Source organism: Nothoprocta perdicaria, unplaced genomic scaffold, assembly GCF_003342845.1.
Source record: "Nothoprocta perdicaria isolate Ctin4 unplaced genomic scaffold, notPer1 scaffold_24, whole genome shotgun sequence".
Classification (NCBI taxonomy): Eukaryota; Metazoa; Chordata; class Aves; order Tinamiformes; family Tinamidae; genus Nothoprocta; species Nothoprocta perdicaria.
In genome coordinates, this window is record NW_020455466.1 from 2386486 (window position 1) to 2405178 (window position 18693).

The 18693-nt window shown below is 38.3% G+C and overlaps 1 protein-coding gene across 1 annotated transcript in view; it reads right to left on the minus strand.

The window, feature by feature from the left end:
* GMDS (GDP-mannose 4,6-dehydratase) overlaps nt 1-18693 on the minus strand; it is a 399732-nt gene that overhangs the window by 242859 nt on the left and 138180 nt on the right. Inside the window, exons 5-6 of the mRNA XM_026039752.1 lie at nt 2075-2267; nt 1099-1203 (exon numbers count right to left, since the gene is read on the minus strand). Coding sequence (XP_025895537.1) covers nt 1099-1203; nt 2075-2267 — 298 coding nt within the window. The remainder of the gene's footprint in view (nt 1-1098; nt 1204-2074; nt 2268-18693) is intronic.

Sequence of the window (18693 nt, forward strand, 5' to 3'; positions counted from 1 at the left end):
CCTTCCCTTCCCTTCCCTTCCCTTCCCTTCCCTTCCCTTCCCTTCCCTTCCCTTCCCTTCCCTTCCCTTTTGCTTCCCTTTTCCTCCTTTTCCTTTCACTTCCCTTTTCCTTCCTTCCCTTTCCTTTCGCTTCCCTCCCTTTCATTTCTCTTTTCCCTTCCCTTTTCCCTTCCCATCCCTTTCCTTGACAGTTACAGTTATGGTCCATTATGTATTTGTATGTAAGACTCAAATTATTTTATTTGCACAAGGCTATAATTTACATAATTGTCTCCCTGTAAAATTTGAATTTATTTTTCATTTATAGACAGACCACAATAAAAGGCTAAGAATTCAGTTTTGTGTATTATTTTCAAGTTCAATTCTAGAGTGTTTCATAAACTCCCAGTACTTTAATGGCAGAGAAACCTGTCATTTTAATCATCTGTGGACTCTTAACTCAAACTTACTACCAACATTATTGTTCATAAAGTACTGCAGGAAGAAAAAGGATGATTAAGTGCAATTTAAGTTGCATTGTTTTTATGGGCTAAAGAGAAAGGCATTTTAAAGCCATGTGTTGAAAACCATCTTGTCAGAAGGTCGAGGTCATAATCCACAAACCTCCAAACTACACCAGACTGCATTCATTAGTCATTCCTAATCAAATAAATTTAGAGAATCTATTATATGAATTTAGAGAACCTATTACATCTGCCTCTTAATTCAATATCTATATGCAAATAAAAATCTCAAATATAAGTTGGTCTGAAATTGACTCTATTGGGCATTTGCCCACCTTACTGTTTAGAAAACTTCCTTTTAAAATGTCATTTTAAAATTTTAACCTTGATGCATTGTCAGGATGGACACACTGAGACACAAAATCAGACCCAAGGCTTCCCTTCAGAGCCAAAGGACTACGAAACAGAATATGATGTTTGAAGCAAATGCTGATACACTGCAGACTACTACAAGGGCTGAGTGAGTGGGCCACATGTCAGCATGGCAAGCTAAMCTTGTCATTCTGGCAAGCTAAAATGAAATTTGTCATGCCTTGTTTCATTTTCCTGTCAGATGCACAAAAAATTGAGAATAATTTTACATTGATTTTCTAACCTCTCCTGGGACTTTCATGATTGAAGAGAATACCGTTCACAGCAAAAAGATTGTAGGCCTCTCTGAAGTTTACCACAATCCAGTAGGCATACAGTTTTGCTGCTCCTACAAAAAAAAAAAAAAAAAAATTAAAACGATATGGATATCCACTCAGCTTTTACCCAGTCCTCAGACAGAGACATATATGCCCTTCTTTAACACATGCAGTGGTGTCTACCTCTCAATAAGCACCCATTAAAATTTGATTAATTCCCTAAATGTGTCACGTTCCACATGGAAAAAAAATCCAGCCCAATAAACAGCAGCTGAATGGGAAGATATTCGTTTTCTGCACAGTCTCAGAACCAGTCAGGAAGTGTTAAAGTGCTCTCTCACTTGTTTCCTTACGCACATTCAAGCAGAGCACTTTTCCTTTTACAATATAATTAACGCAGCCAGAGCGTGTGAAATACGCCACTGTGTGACCTCTGCTAATAAAAAAAATGACTTTGGAGAAATAGAAGCGAAAAGCTGGTGCCTTAACACTCAGATTGATTTGAAACTTTATCACCAAAGTCTTCCCTGCACATTGCTTTAATAAGTGTTTCAAATTTAATGCAAGCTCATGAAGGCAGAAGTGAGCTCCTGGGAGTTTTTCATTTAGGCAACAAAACGAATATGAAACCTTATCACTTCAGTGCTATCTTACAGTCCTTTGTGAGGGGAGAGCCACCCTTCCCCCTGCTCTTCAGAAGAGCTCTCCACTTCTGATCTGAATGAACAGTCTTGTGAAGTGAGATGGTAATTTCCAACCCCCGGGCAATGGCAGCAAACACTTTATATATAGTAATTCATAAAGGTATGCCTCTCGACATGTCTAGTCACTTTAGCTCTATCGTTGTTCTCATCTCACACCCTGATGACTTCAGCCCTGAGACATGAGCTGGGAGAAAGCCGTACAGACACCGACACACACAYACACACCAGCAATCCTTACCATAAGGCGATCTTGGGTAAAAAGGGGTGGTCTCCTTCTGTGGTATTTCTTGCACTTTCCCGAAAAGTTCACTCGTAGAGGCTTGGTAGAACTTCACTGAGTTGATAAGGCCACAGGTCTTAATAGCATCCAGGAGCCGTAAAGTGCCAACCCCATCAACATCAGCAGTATATTCTGCTAAGTCAAAAGAAATCTTAGGGAGGAGGGATAGAAAAAGAAATGGAAAAACACTGGTTTACTAACGACACCASAACATGCAGTGATCATGTACAACCAAAACAAAGTAATAAATCATTTGTCATGAAACCATCTAGACACTTTTGGATGAACTTGATGCTCGATTTACACAAGTACCCTCAAAGGATTTCTTAGAATAAACAAGTAGTTCCATAAATAGCTGAACTGAAGGAATAGTCTCCCATGAATCTCTCTCTCAGAGTTATTTTCCTGTGTGAGGTAATAGGCCAGCCTGCACACAGTGGGAGTATTAYCAGGCTGTCTCTCATCTCCACTGCTGTCAATTTGCACATTTACTTGGGCTTAATATCTTTCATACAACTGAATATGGTAAAAAAATGGCTAAATATATTTTAAAGTGTAGGACAGACAGACAGACAACATGATAACATAGACAATATAAAACACTAACAAACTTTAAAGTTTTATAATTTAAATATATATAAAATATAAGGGGAGAGAAGAAATAGCTGCTATCAAACAAAACTCACAATCTCGTATGGCCAAGGAGTACTAGAGCTCTGACTTTTGTACATAGAATARGGAGACAGTGAAGTCATGGAGGTAACCAAAGAAAGCTGACATCTTTTGTAGTCGACATAATCTTCAAGATATGATAAAAGGCTTGGGGGCACTTGTGGGCACTGGTGGGTCAAGGCTCCCCTTTCTCTCTCTGCTTCAGTGATTCTCAGTTATCCTTATGGAGGGTTTGACTGTGGCGTATGCCACAGATGATGTTTGGGCCTACGCCTTCAGTGAAGTCTCTATCAGAACACATTAACTCTMGTCATTGCAGTTACAGAAGAAAAATTAAAAAACTGAAAAAGTAAACTGAGAGTAAGAGATATGTTGTAACTGCCCCMGGAGAAAGCCAGCTTAGAAGTATATTCACAGTGGTTGCTCTGAGACTACAGGCTGGGGGTTCTGATGGGCCAGCAGAGCTCCTGCCCTCCAACAAATCTCCTCATACCCAACCCAGAAGCACATTACTCTTCCCAACCCAGTATTTTGGTTCATCATGTTAATTTTTTGAAATAACAATGATAATAATTAAAAAGAAATTCCTGGTCTTCATGCCAAAATCATAAAAAAGGAAGTGGCCCTGGACCTCTAGAGTGCTCTCCTGCATTGCCTTGGCCCAAGGAAGAACGTGTCACCCTCAAGAAGAATAAGCCTGTGTCACCACCGACAACTTCCAGGAACAAGCTTMCAGGAACAGTGATGGCAAAGTCACAGACTCTTGAAATGACCTAGGCCAGAGGTTAGTGAGGTACTACCAGAAGTATATAGCACAAATCTGTGACTCTCTCCCTCTCTCTCCTCTGTCTTCAGTGGAAGGGTGACTACTAACGGAGTACAAGGTGAATGACCATTGCTGGCAGCTAAGCTATCACAGTGAAATCAGTGGGAAACTTGACACTTGTTGGGTGTTTTTTTTCAGGCTTTCTGCAGATTTAGACAGATAGTCCCAAACTCCTTTCTCCTGTTAAAGCACTTTCTCTATTCAATAACCACTAGAGGTTTGAGGCTTATTTACATAGCAGGTGAAAYCAAAATAATTAGATTAATTTTAATTTGCACTTCCAGTTAATTTGACACATGAATGAAATTAGCTAAACCATGTTACTGTACTCCAAAAAAAAATTGTTCTCACATATTTTYGAACCAAAACAGCTAAAGGTTTGAATTAAAACAAATTAAACTATTTTTTTTTACCCAACAAGAAAAGAGAAACCTTATACTTTGCTTATTAACCTGGCACGACCTAGCTGAAATATGGCACTGATCTACTGAGGAGTGCTGAACATTTTCTGTTTTAAGCCACTTTCCATGACAGCCACTCAAGCCCTCTCAGCTTCAACGTTACAGTAGCTCTTGGGAAAACATCTTAAGGAATGGGTGAAATTGTCAACACGCACTAAGGAACACCAATTAGTATATTTACCATATGGCTAGCGCCTTTAGAGTAATATCCCAGTATTGCTTCCGATTGCTTCCCAGTATTGCAACTCCTCAAATGTAAATCTTTGCTGACATTCTGCTCCACAGATTCTGTTACACATATCTCAGGTGGTCTTAAATGAGAAAAAAAATACTTTTCCAGCGATCCCAGGTTATCATCAAAGCAAGCAATGAGGCCATAGGAACAGCACCAGAGACYACCCTCAGAAGGCAACGCACAGGCCAGTTTCACAAGATCTGCTTGTCCCTATTGCCTCATGAATGACCTCAATCTTCGCCTAGAAAAATTAGTCTTCAGGCTGTGAGGCCACCCTGTTTGCCAGGCTCTGTGTGCCTCCGGAGCAGAAGCTGACAGCTTTGTGTGTGTTTGCTGCTTTCCTAACATAGCCTGTTGTTCACCAGAGACAGGACATGGACTAAAATGACCATGTCATTTAGGGCAGCTGGTTAAGCTAGAACGGCAGTCACAAAAATGAAAAAGGTCTTATCCACTAAAACCTCCAACACAAAAAATGCAGGTCTCTTAGGACACTCAGCAATGGCAGTAACAGCTAGCATGACTTCACACTAGATTTTAATTTGATTCAAATTTGAAATGAAGTGAGATAGAGCAGGGGAAAGTGTTCAGAGAAGAGCTAGATTCTCTAAATGTCACTCCTAGAAATGATCTTTGCTCAGAGAGCTCAGTGGGACTACTTGCAGGAGGAACAACTTTCACAGAATCACAGAATATTCAAGKTTGGAAGAGACCTCTAGAGATCATCTAGTCCAACTTTCCTGCTCAAGTAGGCACACCTAGAGCATGTGGCACAGGGCGGCATCCAGGCGGGTTTTGAAGACCTCCAGAGAAGGAGACTCCACAGCCTCCCTGGGYAGCCTGTTCCAGGGCTCTGTCACCCTAACAGTGAAGAAGTTCCTCCTCACCTGGAGATGAAATTTCCTGTGCTCCAGCTTATGGCCATTACCCCTCGTCCTATCGCTGGCCACCAGTGAAAACAGCCTGTCCCCTTCCTCCCTGCATTCTCCCTTCCTGAACTTATACATATTAATCATATCCCCTCTCAGCCTTCTCTTCTCCAGAGAAAACAGGCCCAGCTCACTCAGCCTCTCTTCGTACGAGAGATGTTCCATTCCCTTAATCATCTGGGTTGCCCTTCTCTGGACCCTCTCGAGAAGCTCCACGTCCCTCTTATACTGGGGAGCCCAGAACTGCGCACAGTACTCCATGGTAACTTTCATGGCAATGATTGGAAAAGAAGGTTTAGGAAGGTTAAAAAAAGGCCATGCCTTCTAACAGATTAAAGATTCCCCTGGTGTAAAAACAAAAGTAATCCTAAAAAGATCAATGTTTTCACATGGCCTATGACAACCACTTTAAATGCCTGCATTATAAAGTTCATCTCTCCATACACCAGTAACGAGAGACAAATCCCAGTAGAGATGCTCTTGGTGCTGCTTTGGAGAAACTCCTCAAAGAGTAGATACTGTCTAGCCTTAACTTTGCTACCATTCTAGCATCAAAGCCCCCAAATTGCCAACTATTATCAGCTTCTGTATAAAGAATCATTGCAACTAAGAAGTGTTTCTAAAGACCCAACAAGAGCTGCACAATTACTGGAGTAGGGAAAAGCAAGTTCTTTGCCATGTTTGCTGAAATATGAGTGTTCTGAACAATGACTATTAAAGGCATAGAGTGAACGTTTCTTTGCCTTCTTTGGACAGGTTATTTGTGATGGAGTTGAAAGCATCTCCTAACAACAAAACAGACACGGTCCATTTGAAATACCATTCAAAAAGTAGACRTAAGAGTGTATTGTTACAAGGGGACAGATCAATAGTGACAGATTCAAATCCTTAGTTAAAGATACTTGAGTTCCAAGTTTTCGGACAGTGAACAGCTTGCAGAATTGGCTCAGAGAATATTAAAAAGGAACTAGATTTCTTGAGTATGAAAGAGTTTTGTATCATAGCTCACATGGATTTCACTGCTAGCCCTATCATGGTAAACGTCAAATGCATTTTTGTAAGTGCAATTTCTACAGAAAGTTAGCCATAGCTTGATAAAATATTTGAGAAAAGACTGGATTTGTTGGTGAAGGAAGTTCCTGGTATCACCTGACAAATAGGACACTAGCTCACACTGTCTAACATAGGATGACAGTGACTGTAGTGCACTCTATACTTTATTTTGAATTCAATCTCTTTTACCAATTTCTTTCTAATCGCCAGATTCAGTCCCTATGCACAATCAAAATTTAATAGAACAATGTTTTAAATGATGTTTCCCAATYGATCATTCAAAACCTAACTTAGCAAGTTCTTTAACAAGATTTAAGAGCTTACTGAAAGCTATCTAAGTGGAAACATATGGGACTTGTACCTTCCACAAAACACATTCCTATCATGTCTATGGATATTATACAGAACCCCACAGACTTCATAATTCTGACTGCCAGCAATGGCCAATATTCTTAAAATAAATATCAAGTAAGCATACAAATAGGTATGACAATAAGACTTCTTTTCTGTCTTGCATTTAAACGAGCAGTAGGATGGGCTGCAACCATCCTACCAAAATAGGTTACCCTCCTACCCAAAATAATGTATGCCAGAGGAATATGCTCTAATACTCTACCTAAAGTGTATAAATAAGATTTAAATTTCATCTCCTTTCTACAACTTTCTCAGCTCCAGAATATGGGTTTTTATAGGGCTGATGAAGTCTCATGAAGAAATAGGATGATTAAAATGTAAGTTACTCATCTTTCACTGTAAAAACAGAAGTGACTAACCTAATTATAATATCAAGTTTAGGTTCCTTGTACTCTTGGAAARTTTATAGCAGTTTTCTTTATATTTATCAAAGCAGAAAATAGTTATCAGATCTCTCAAGGCTTTGAGAAAGGTTTGCACCTGAGAAGAAAATCACAAAGAAGAGAAAACTGCTCAAAAATGCTTCATTTCGCACAAGTTTCACAGTGGCTATGTTTTTATATTCTTTAAAATCAATTATGTTTGCTTTGAATATTCAGTGTGCTTTTTACTGTCAATAAAAAACACTGGGATCACTTATCTCAATAAACAAACTTCTCAACCSCAAAGAATTGGCATTTAAATTATAACATTCCAGTTGCTAAATCTGATCCAGAATACGGGCCAAGCACTCTTATAAAGTCCTAAAGCACTAAAAAAAATTCATAGGGCTTTGAAGAAATCTAGATTTCTGTGGGGAAGGGCATAGAAGGCATGGGGAATAACCTATATTTCTACCAAAATTTCAAGTAACCTCTAGAGAAAATGACAACCTCTCTCCCCTCTCTCCCAGCCCCTTAAATCATAATGAACACAACTCATTGCTCTCTCACTCAATAAAAGTAGTTGAGTTGTTGAGTAACTAGAAGATATAACTCCCCAAAAAACACCTATATATTTTTTGCTAAAAGTAGTCAATAGTTCAATAGGTCTGTACTGCTTATTGCAAAATTACATTCTTGATATATTAAAGCCGTACTCCTTAGCTAAATAGAATGGACTAGAAAGAGTAATGACTGAAATGCTGGATAAAAGGAGTGTGCCCTTTTGTAGACCTACCTTTTTGCCTCCTTCTTTATCCATTATAAAACTTTTGTAAAACAGAAAAAATATTAAAGTGTTCTGTATAAAATTAGAGCGGTCTAACAACATCATTACAGAGAATTAGCAAGGCAACAATTTTAAAAGAACAAGCAGAAGTCAACGTTTTTTTCCTTTTTCCTAAACTTCATCTTAGCCCAAGACACGTTCACAATATTGCTACAAGAGAGCCTGATGACCATCTTTTACTCCTCAATTCATATCCTTCTGGCAATCAAGGAGTCTCTCTCTCACTTGCCTGTTTGTTTGTTTAATTAGATCTCAGATTTGGAAACTGTGATTTTCAAGTTACCTAGGAAGCGAAAAGCATTGCAATGATAAAAGACCTGCCACTATTGATGTTGGGTGTCTAGTSATGCAGTTCCACTGCAGCTATATCATACTCTGGACTCCCAAGTAGGCCATGACTCCCAAGCCTGCATGAAGTTGCTCTAAGTTTGCTTTTAACATCAGTGGACCAGTAATTCACCTTCATCCCTGAGTGAGAAGACCCAAACCAAAGTGAGAGAAAAAGCTATTCCTGTTAGTCTTCTTARATGATTCTTCATGGTCTTTGTGTTCTACACATTGTCCTTTAGAGACCCAGAAATCCCAGCCAAGTAGTCACCAARTGGTTTTCCTTATGCATAAAAAAGAGAAGCTCAAATATAAATCTGTTCATTGGCCCGAATGCATACCTGCCTTTGCATCCTTAAAAGAAARCAGAAATGAAGGGTGTTCAAATAAAAGCAGACCTCAGTTTATGACTACCCACTGAACATTTGCCTAGGTATGTAGAACTGACTGGAGGGGGAGCCAAAAGGTGAGCTTGAAGAAGCAGAAGCCTCACAACTAAAGTGTGCTTGTAACCTTAAAAAGTAATAATAAAATCACCCAAATCAYTCAGAATACCAACAGCAGAAATGCACCACCATTCATTTTGTACCAAAGGGACAAGCACTACAGCATCCCAAAGCACCATTCCGCTTCACAAGCACTAAAGACATTMATGCACAGCTATGTTAAACTGCTATAGGCTGGATGAGATGCAACAGGAAGGCTGCTAAACTGCCTTAAGTCTCCTACTGTCTTGTAGTTGCACTAACCTGCAGCAGAGCTTACAGCAAAGGTTGCTCAGGCAGGGGAGAAGCAGCTTTGTGCAGGTGAGGTCAAGGATTTTAGTCAAGGATTTTAGCAAGAGGAGCTTAACATGTTCTACAGTGCATGCTCATAGAGCAACTTCTAATAGTTTGGCTTGGACAAGTTTTCTTTAGAATGATCTTCCTGATTAATTTAAATTTCTTCATGCAAGCTTTCTGAAATGATATTTACATAGAAATGCATTGGCATCATTAAAATAGTTTCCCTTTTTCCTTTTCACAATCAGAAACTACTACATGCTTTCATGAAAAAAAATAACTCAAAGCAGAGAGTAAGTATAGAAAACACTCAAAACACTCCCTGACATTTTTTTTAAATCAAAATTATAGGGTTGATAGTTGAATATATTACTCAATTTCTGTAACAAGTTGGGCTCCTTATAGTCTCAGGGAAAACTGCAGGTGCAGTTGTAAATCTAGCTCACRAGGTCATTCACCCTTGCCTTCAAAGCAGCCTAATGGTAGATGCCTGGCAAAAGAAGTATACAAGAATCACCAACTGTTAACTACCTGTTGTGTTTATGTTTTGATGCCTCAATTTGTAATGGGAATATACATCACCTTTGAGGTCCATTTTAATAAAATAAAGCCTCCCACATTCTGCATAGTTGTCTCGTTCACTCGATTATTGACTGAAAGGTGTATTTTAGAACAAATCTCTGAGTAGATGTTTGTAAATCATTTATTTTTCTAAATATCAACTAGTTTAATTAAAGTGGCTTAAAAGAATTTAAGACACTACATAAGAGGAAAATTTGTACCCAGAGAGAAATCAAAAGGCAATAGACCGAGTTGTTGCAACAAGAAAAATTGCAAATAGATGGTAGGAAAGCCCTACAACAGGAGTGGTGAAACACTGAACCAGGTTGCTCAGAGAGGTTGTGGACTCTCCATCCTTGCAGATTACTCAAAATTCACCTGGGCATGGCCCTGAGCCACCTGCTGTAGGTGAAAAGAGTTCACCTGCTCTGTGAAAAGAGTTAGTTCAGATGACATTTGCAAGTCCCTTCTAAACTCAAGTATTTCATAATTCTAATAAAACTAAGTTTACAGCACTGTGTTTCAGATATGTAACATCACGCAGTGTGTACAAAGTGAATGCGAAATCACTCAGTGCAGAAGAATAAGGCCTGATCCTGCAGAAAAGGAGCAACTTCTAGTGATGGAATGGAGCCCCGTTCACAGCAGCTTTCAGGAGGTGCACAGTCCAACTTGCTATTCATCACAGCTCCTCCACAGAAGAGCTTTATATAYAGGAATGCTCAGATCTGATAGCAATAAAACGCTGAAGTCAAGGAGGAGAAGGAGGAAGAATATCACAGTACATGAGATTCAGTATGGCCATAAACCTTTGTCACAAAAATGTAACCTCCCCATTAGTTTTGCTTATCTTCTCATCCATTTGTTATTAATTTGACGGAACTGGGGAGTTGTCAGGGTTATGTGATGTAAGGAATTTATCTTGCAGAACAATCTTCAACCCAGTGTTCAAAGTCTTTAGTTTCAAATTACACAGATTAGAAAAGAAGCTTTTAAAAAAGAAGTGGTGATTGTTTATTCCTTTTAAGCCCTTTTTTTTCAGGGAGAGTTTTAACAATATACATATTTATTGAACTTTTAAAGCACAAAAAGCATGCAGCAAGTCAGGATAGGTTTGGATGTTTGAAATTTTGTAACTTCAGTGGGTAGTGACATTATAATACCCTAGAAGTTTTCATACATACTGGAGTCCAGCTGTGCCAAAGGCTTTAAAAACTATTCAACAGAAAGACAAAAAGGGGCAACTTGCAGAGCCACTAGAGAATGTTCAAAGGGAGATGTAAAAAGATAGCCAATTCATTTTGCTTTATAAGTGTCAAGGGAATAGAGGGAGCTATGAATAAAATGCATTCAGGGAATGCAGTCACTTTGTAAGAAAATGTGTAAATTTTTATTCACTTTCATATATTAAGAATGAATTCAAAGTATATAGGTTATTTTAAAATAATCTTCATAGGTTATAATAYTAATATAATATTATATTAATAAATTCATATAATTCATAAATTATAATACACATATATATATGACTTCTGATGCTTTTARAAGTCTTCTATCCTTGCTTCCTTGATACTCTCAAGCACTTAGGATGATGATCTATACAAAAGTGCTAAAACATCACTGCAAAAAAAAAAAGAGAAAACAAATCCACATTTCCACCCCAGAAAATAATTCTTCATCTCCTATTGCTTTATGATTTTGATAGACTTTATGGATGGCAASAATGGCAGATATTGAATTAAAGCAATCATTTGACTGTGGCAAGGCTTTGTTGGCAATAAACACACAGTGTCTCTGCTTCTTCCTAGCTAACAAGACTGCAAAACAGTCTCAATACAATGGACCCCCTCAAATGCTGATAGAAATGCTGTATAGGGCCTAGAAACTAGAATTGCCCCAAGGATTTATGATTTACAGTGTGGCCAGACTCTTTCAACTCCTACTGCTACAAGAGGAAAATCCTCACAGGGTTTATGGGTCCTGGCAGAAGTCTTACCTTTTCAACAATACATATTTTCAGAAATTATTATTTATCACTGAAGAAAATTACTTCCTGGACTGCAATTCCTCATGCCAAATAACCTTGTTCTAGAAAGCTTAGTTGAAACGGCTGTTTAGGAACCCTGAAAGCATAAAAAAATGCACATCTCTCCAAAATAAGGCAATTTTAGAATTAAATTATATGGTATTTAAAACTACTAAAAAGAAATTAAAGCTTAAAATTTATATTCAAATATATTTAATCATATATAGATTTCAGGCAGATTTGAATAAGGACAAGGGCCTTTTTTTCATAAAGCCATTTGAACTAGAAAATAGAACTGCTGAAAAAATGAAGAACCTTTGTAAAATAATTTCTCACAGTCATTTCATTCATCTCAAGTTTTTCAACTTGAAATACAAATTTAAAACTTTAAGAAAATTGAAAGCATTTTTGCAAAAATGATTTTTGTTTTGTTTTTCCCCTCCCCTTATGTCCTTTACTGTCTATTTCCTCATCAGTTCCTCAAGTTATATTTTCTAGTCTTTGGCACTTCAATTTCTGTACTAAATTTAAATTGTAATTGGTGTAGTATAACTATTATGAGAAGGGAAAGGGAAAGTGGAATGGGAAGGGGAAAGGGAAGGGGAAAGAGTAGGGGAAAGGGAAGTGGAAGGTGAAGAGGAAGGCAAACGGGAAGGAAGGAAAAAGCATTCAATGTTGGTGAGATCCTATAAGATATTTTTAACAAGCTGGACACAAGCATCTACGGAGATCATAGATGCTATATGAAAAAATATTCCCGTAACTTTTAACAAGAGCTTTTGCCTCTCACTGTGTGGTAATTTCTGCAATTTTCATCCTCTCAAATAAAAGCATTTTCTCCTTCTGCCAAAAAGAAGGGATTTTTTGCTATCTTCTTCCTCACAGCTAACTTCTCTACTTCACAGGGGTATTTCAAGGAAAATACATTAGGTGAAAGCACTTGTAGTGATAGCAACTGGATCATAAATGCAACTAACCGGACTGCCCGGGCACATTCACAACTCATCCATTCGAGGGAAAACTAAGACTGCAGACATACGGTCAAGCCATTGCAACATAACAGTTACTATTTCTCTAGAAATGGAAAGCTAACAGTGTCTGGGAGTACTCTTAAAGCACAGCAAATGCAACATCGCACAACTTAGCTCGTTGTTACYGGGAGCTCCTCTAAAACCGAATCACTTCATCCATCACAGCCTTAGAGCAGAGAGTTCCCTCAGCTCCGAGCAGAGGTTGCAGCCTGCAGCCTTGCAGGGCTCTGCTTGTGGCTGGTATGGGCCTCCCGAGATGGGAATGAAGGTTTGAAGAGATGAACATGAAGGTCTGAAGAAATAACCATGGGCCTGCATGCAGAGAGCAAGATCACAGCTTTAAGCATCAAGTCTTGGGCACAGCCAGCCAAGGGACACTCTTCACTGGTGTTGGACAAGGCCCTAAGGCACCTGGAGGTATTGAGAGACCTGCTTTGGTGTGGCAAAGGCAAGACAAGGTGCTCCTCCTTGCAGGCAGGCAAATGACATCTGCCTCCACTTGMGCACATGGTTTATCCTTTGTATAATGAACTCATGTTCTTTGCCAGGATACTGCTGTRGGAGAAAAGTACAATAAAGGTATATCTTCGAAACCCAAGAAGAGCTTCATTACCTCACACTGACTCCTGCTGCAATCACTTTCATTAATAAGTCAAAGTCTTATACCTGCATGGTCCTAGGTCCGCTTTCTGGTTTGTCATAGCACAATCAGAAACAGCAACAGTAAAAACTTCTTCACTAGAAAACGCTCAGCATACTTCAAACTTCTGCATAATAGACTTGGGAGACTCTTATTTTTGCTGAACGTGCATGAAAAATCAGATTTTGATGATTTGTCACAGGGGCCAAATTTGGATGGCTATGTATGCACTGACAAAAGACATGCTCCTGCACTTGCCCTTTTCCAAGTTTCTGCTCCAGTATTCCAGTAGGAATGACTGGGAAAAACAACAGGCATGCTGTTGCACGTCAAGAAATAGTAACTTTTTTCCTCCAAATTTCTTTTTTGAACAGGGAAAAAGGCTTTCAGTGCATAAAGGTTACTTTCTCTCAATTTTTATGGCCATGCTCTGAAAAAAAGACCACATTGCAATCACTTTTTTTTTTTTTTTAATAAAACCAAAACCCTTTTTTTTTCCCTTTACTTGTTCTTGACCATCTCTTCAGGCAAGATGGAAATAGTTGAGTACTACCTTAAAGGATACAATTTAAGAAGATGCAAGGTTCACAGTTTCTTAAGCATAACCACATTGAAATCTTGATGAAAACAAGGAAAATAGTGCAATGCACTTTTGTTGCTTCCTGCCCCRCACAGGGAATAGTGCAGACTGGTTTGAGATATTCAGTGATTTCTATTGCCATGTTTTCTATGCGAAAGTGAATTCTTTGAATTCAAAGAGCATCCCCCTCATAAAACTATCTATTTAATCATGTTATCAGCCTCACAAGGATATGGGTGGCTAGCTAAAAATGTGTGGGATGAATCAGAAAAAATCATGTCCCTTGATAGATTTGTGGGGGTAGGTGAAGAGGTCAAGGGACAGTCAGCTTCATGGAATGAGGCCTGCTGCCTAAAGTCTTTTCCACTATTTTTTCCCTTTTCAGAACAAGCGTGATGCCACCCTCAGAAAACAAATAACAATCAGCCGAATTTGATGCTGGCACCCGCCTTTGTCTTTATTTTCCTATTTTAATTACTGAGTAAGAAAGCCTCTCCACCACAATTCTAACAAAATAAGGTACAGGCATTAATTTAGAAGGCATATTTCTGCTCTGACACTCATGAGGCACAGCAATCATAAATCAAACAGGATCCTCGCAATTGGTTTGTGCACTGCAATCCACAACACTAACCTCAGTCTTACTTTTTAACCCATCCCTTGAGTTTTGACACGGAGCAAAACAAGAGGAATAATGGCTGCCTTTTAATCGAACATTAAATAGTTCAGGAAATAGTTAGGGTCATGACAGACAATTAATAGAATAAAACCAAGAAGCTCAGGAGCTTCAAGAGAAACCAGACTGACACACACATGATGACAGTATTCCTACTTGTCTGTATTACAGAGTACAGTATTTTACAGGCCAACAAATTCTCCCTTGGAGCAGCTTTGAAAAAGTCTTAAACACCATATAAAAGGCTCCAGTATCTTTTAAAGTGAACTTAGCAATCTCGGGATGAAACAAGTTGGAAACATACTGTGGATGACAGGACCAAGTTGCCAAATTATGGTGAACAAACCATTGGCTATAATCAGTGGGAACATCATCTTTCACAAACAAGGTCTGCAAAATTGTGTACAGCTACATTTTATTAAAAAAAAAAGAGTATAGCTCAGGCAGATTCCATGTTTCTATTGTATGCAAATATTTTATTTCAATTAGCACTTTTCAATCATGCTTTTCTTTTCTGAGTGACTCATGGATATCTCAGTCAAGAAATGACAGGATCTTACCAAATGCCAAGAGGGTGCATTTATCTCACAGAGAGAGAAATGTGGAAGAAAACAGGAAAATCTTAGGTTTTTTTTTTTTTTTTTGATCTGTCTTCCTTTTCAAATATGTTTTCTGTAAATGCCTCCAAGCCTCTTTAACAGAGCACACTCAGTTTCTATGTACTTCCAAGCTAGTAACATACATACGAATGGAGTCGAAACTAAGCAAATTGTATTTCCAGAACCTGACAACCAGGCAGGAGAAAAATCAAGTTGAACTCCATGTTTTATAATACCAAACTGAGCCCAAGAACAAATGAAGGCTCAAAAAAGTAACTTGCCAGCAAACACATAGACAAAATGGGGGGAACCTTCAGAACTTGTACGYGCCACTGAAATAGTCCTACTGCACAGGTTGTTATGAGAGGTGATTATCCATGAGGGAGACGTACTGAAGAGCTGCAAAGTATGGCTGGATGAGAAAATAATGCAAGCTAAGATCCATGATTCCACACAACACTGACATAAGCTAAAAATGCTAAATCTCTGTGCTGCTGTAATAGTTTTAGCTAATTTCCAGAGCACCGACCCCGAGCTGCTTTGGGGCTCTGAGCATMCTCACCTGGAATACACCAAGTCCTGCCAGTAACTGCAGGAATATGGGGAGAGACACAGTGGTGTTCTCTGCTAGCCACAGAAGCAAAGGAAATTGCAAAAAAGTCATTTGGGAGTTTGGAAATGTTACTTAATTTTCAGTCCTGCATGGCTGGTATATTCTAAAGAAGCTGAGCAGGGAGGGGTGACAGTGTAAATATGCAATGTAAATGGAAAATACTATAATTGGATTTTTTTTTTAAAAGGCATGTGTCTCATTGTTTAACCTCTATAGATTTTAACCTCTCCTATGTTGCAAGAGTGCTCTCTCCACACACAAATTTAAGCTGAGGTTAAATGTAATTGCAACTGAAAATATGTATTTTTAATACTGTTTATGTCCTAAGCAGTAATCCCTTCCTCAAAAACGAAGAATTTAAATGAAGTCACAGCTCCTAAGTGCCCTACTCAGCTGTATATCATGTCCTCATGAGTACAAAGAGTCCTGGAAGGTGAAGGGTTTTAGAGCAATGTACAATTTCTTCATTAAAATAGAGAGATGCCATTATATAATTTTAGCATCTTGCCAATTTTTCCTTTTTGAGCAGGAGAGGGAAGCGAGGAGGTTACGTGGAGCCAGAAGAGCACTGTTTGTACCCTGGTGAGAAAYGATAAAAGATCACTAAGTACATAGACTGATTTAGGCAATAAAAAATAGAGTGGCGTGGAGCTTTCATGTGCAAATCTCATCCTTGGGCAGCTACCAGGTATGCAATGCACCCCATGCCTTGGATCCCTCCCGGCTGCAATTATCCCACGATAACCGCACCCTCAAGAGCAGTCTCTTTGGCTCTGCTGTGGGGCGGTGGGAATGGTGGGGTAAGAAAAGGGAAAAAGGTGTATTTCTGATTGTGAAAAAAACCCGCATTGATAGCTTACAGTAGAGCAGAAAGAAGTCAAGTCTCATATCCATATGATAAAGGGACAAAACAGAGATAAAAGAAAGCCATGAAGACAAATACAACTCAAAAAGTCCAAACCAAAAAACCACAAAACCAAACCACACACTTAAATCTTCAGTCTTCTCAGTAGCTCTCACTTAATAGAGCCAAGAGATTAATACACACAACAAACAAAATGACACTAAACTTCATTCTGCAAGGGTTTGTTTATCCTCGGGAATTTCGGATAAATTTAACCCTGCTGTTTCATTTGAAACTCCTGCCTGCACAGAACAACTAACTCCTCTTTTTTGTCTGTTAGTGGTGCTAAAAAGTATTAGAGTGCACTCAAGTTTTCTTATAGGACAAGGATAACCTGCATACTCTTTTGTAAAAGTCGAGGTCCCTCCTAACACAATGAAGTGTAAAATAAAAATATGAATTAAAGATTGATAAATTTCTGGACTATAGTCAGTCTATAGACTTAGCTAATATATAACCAGTTTAAGTTTATGGTATTCAGCTAGGTGTTTAATGTATGGATTTGCTGATGTAGCCACTTACTTACATTTTTTGCACTATAAGCTTGCTAAACTTAGGCAAAAAGAACTACTGGTATAAACACAGACACTCGATTTACCTTACTGATGTGATGATAATTACACTGTTTGCCAGCAGACAGTAACACTATGCAACACCCATAGCACAGGAACTTATAATCAGCATATGCAGATATGAGATCTAATTAGATACCATGCCAAAACTGRATAGCAACCTTATCCCAAGAGTCTTGTTTTCCTCCAGCATTACCCTATTACATTCAACAACCACTGAYATGTTAGTTTTGAAAGTATAACTTTCTACAGAAGTAATATATCTGTATGATGTTCAGTATCTGAAAAATTCTTATGCTCATTTTTTTTTCTCAAGAGATTCTAGTAGGCAATAGAGCAGATATTGGTACAGTGCATCTGAGAAGTCTGTCATAAGCACTTATTATTTTCTTCAGATCCACTAGAAGTAGTGAAAATAGAGAAATTTTAAGAACAGATAAAATATTTGCTCTAAAATGCATACCTTATGTACTACAAACTCCATTTTAAATTTTTGTTTGCTCTAAAATCAGCCAGTTCATCCTGTAAATCACTCTCACCTTGAAATCATGCTCTCTGCATTGACAAAACTCACCTTAACCTTAAATATACAGGAGACTTTACAGTATGAGGCAGTGAAAGAGCGTACAACAAAAAGATGTTATGTGTCATGCTCGTTTTCTTGCATTTCCCTTTGCTGTTCATCAGACTCTTGAATGAAGCCTTTCACCGGAGCTGAACTCTGACTTCATGATGTTTCTTCTATTGTTACAAGATGGAATGACTGCCTTGTCAAGAAGCCACTGAGCTTTTGAAATGGGAAAGGTATTTCTAACATAATGCGTCCACAGCTCATCCATCATCTGCTCATAGCTCTGTGTAAAAGGAAAAAAATGTGATGTGCTCCACAGTAAAGATGAACTGAAAATTTCGCAGCTGGCAAGTCTGAGGTACTGTCTTCTCTATAAAGAGCACGACAAAAACAGAGAAACTCATGGAGTGCTCCCCACTTTCTTTTTCCTCACTTTACTATTTTTGATCTGACACTCAACTTTACAACCTATAAATASAGAAACTATAAATACCAAAATTTGATTGATATGATTTGATTTCTAAATTACTTAGAAATCATGTTTTGATGAAAGCAGTTATCAGAAAAAATCCACCAATGCAATTGACTATGAATACATTTCAGTTCCTTTTCCTTACAATTTGAAATAGTATTTTTATTTTGGTAACCAAAGATTCCAGACAGTCTTGGAAAATCTGCTCTRGAACTGTTCAGTAGTTTATTGCAAATCTAAGTCTTCTTGAAAAATTAACATTYATATATAACATGCCACAAAACAACAGATCAATAGACTCAATTTCCTCTATTTTTTGTGTGTCTTATTCTTTATGTGTCTGTCTRAACAGGCTTTTACTAAAAAACAGTGTAAGAAGTTATGTAAATGTAAATTTAATCTCAGCTTAAGCAGAGATAGTTTT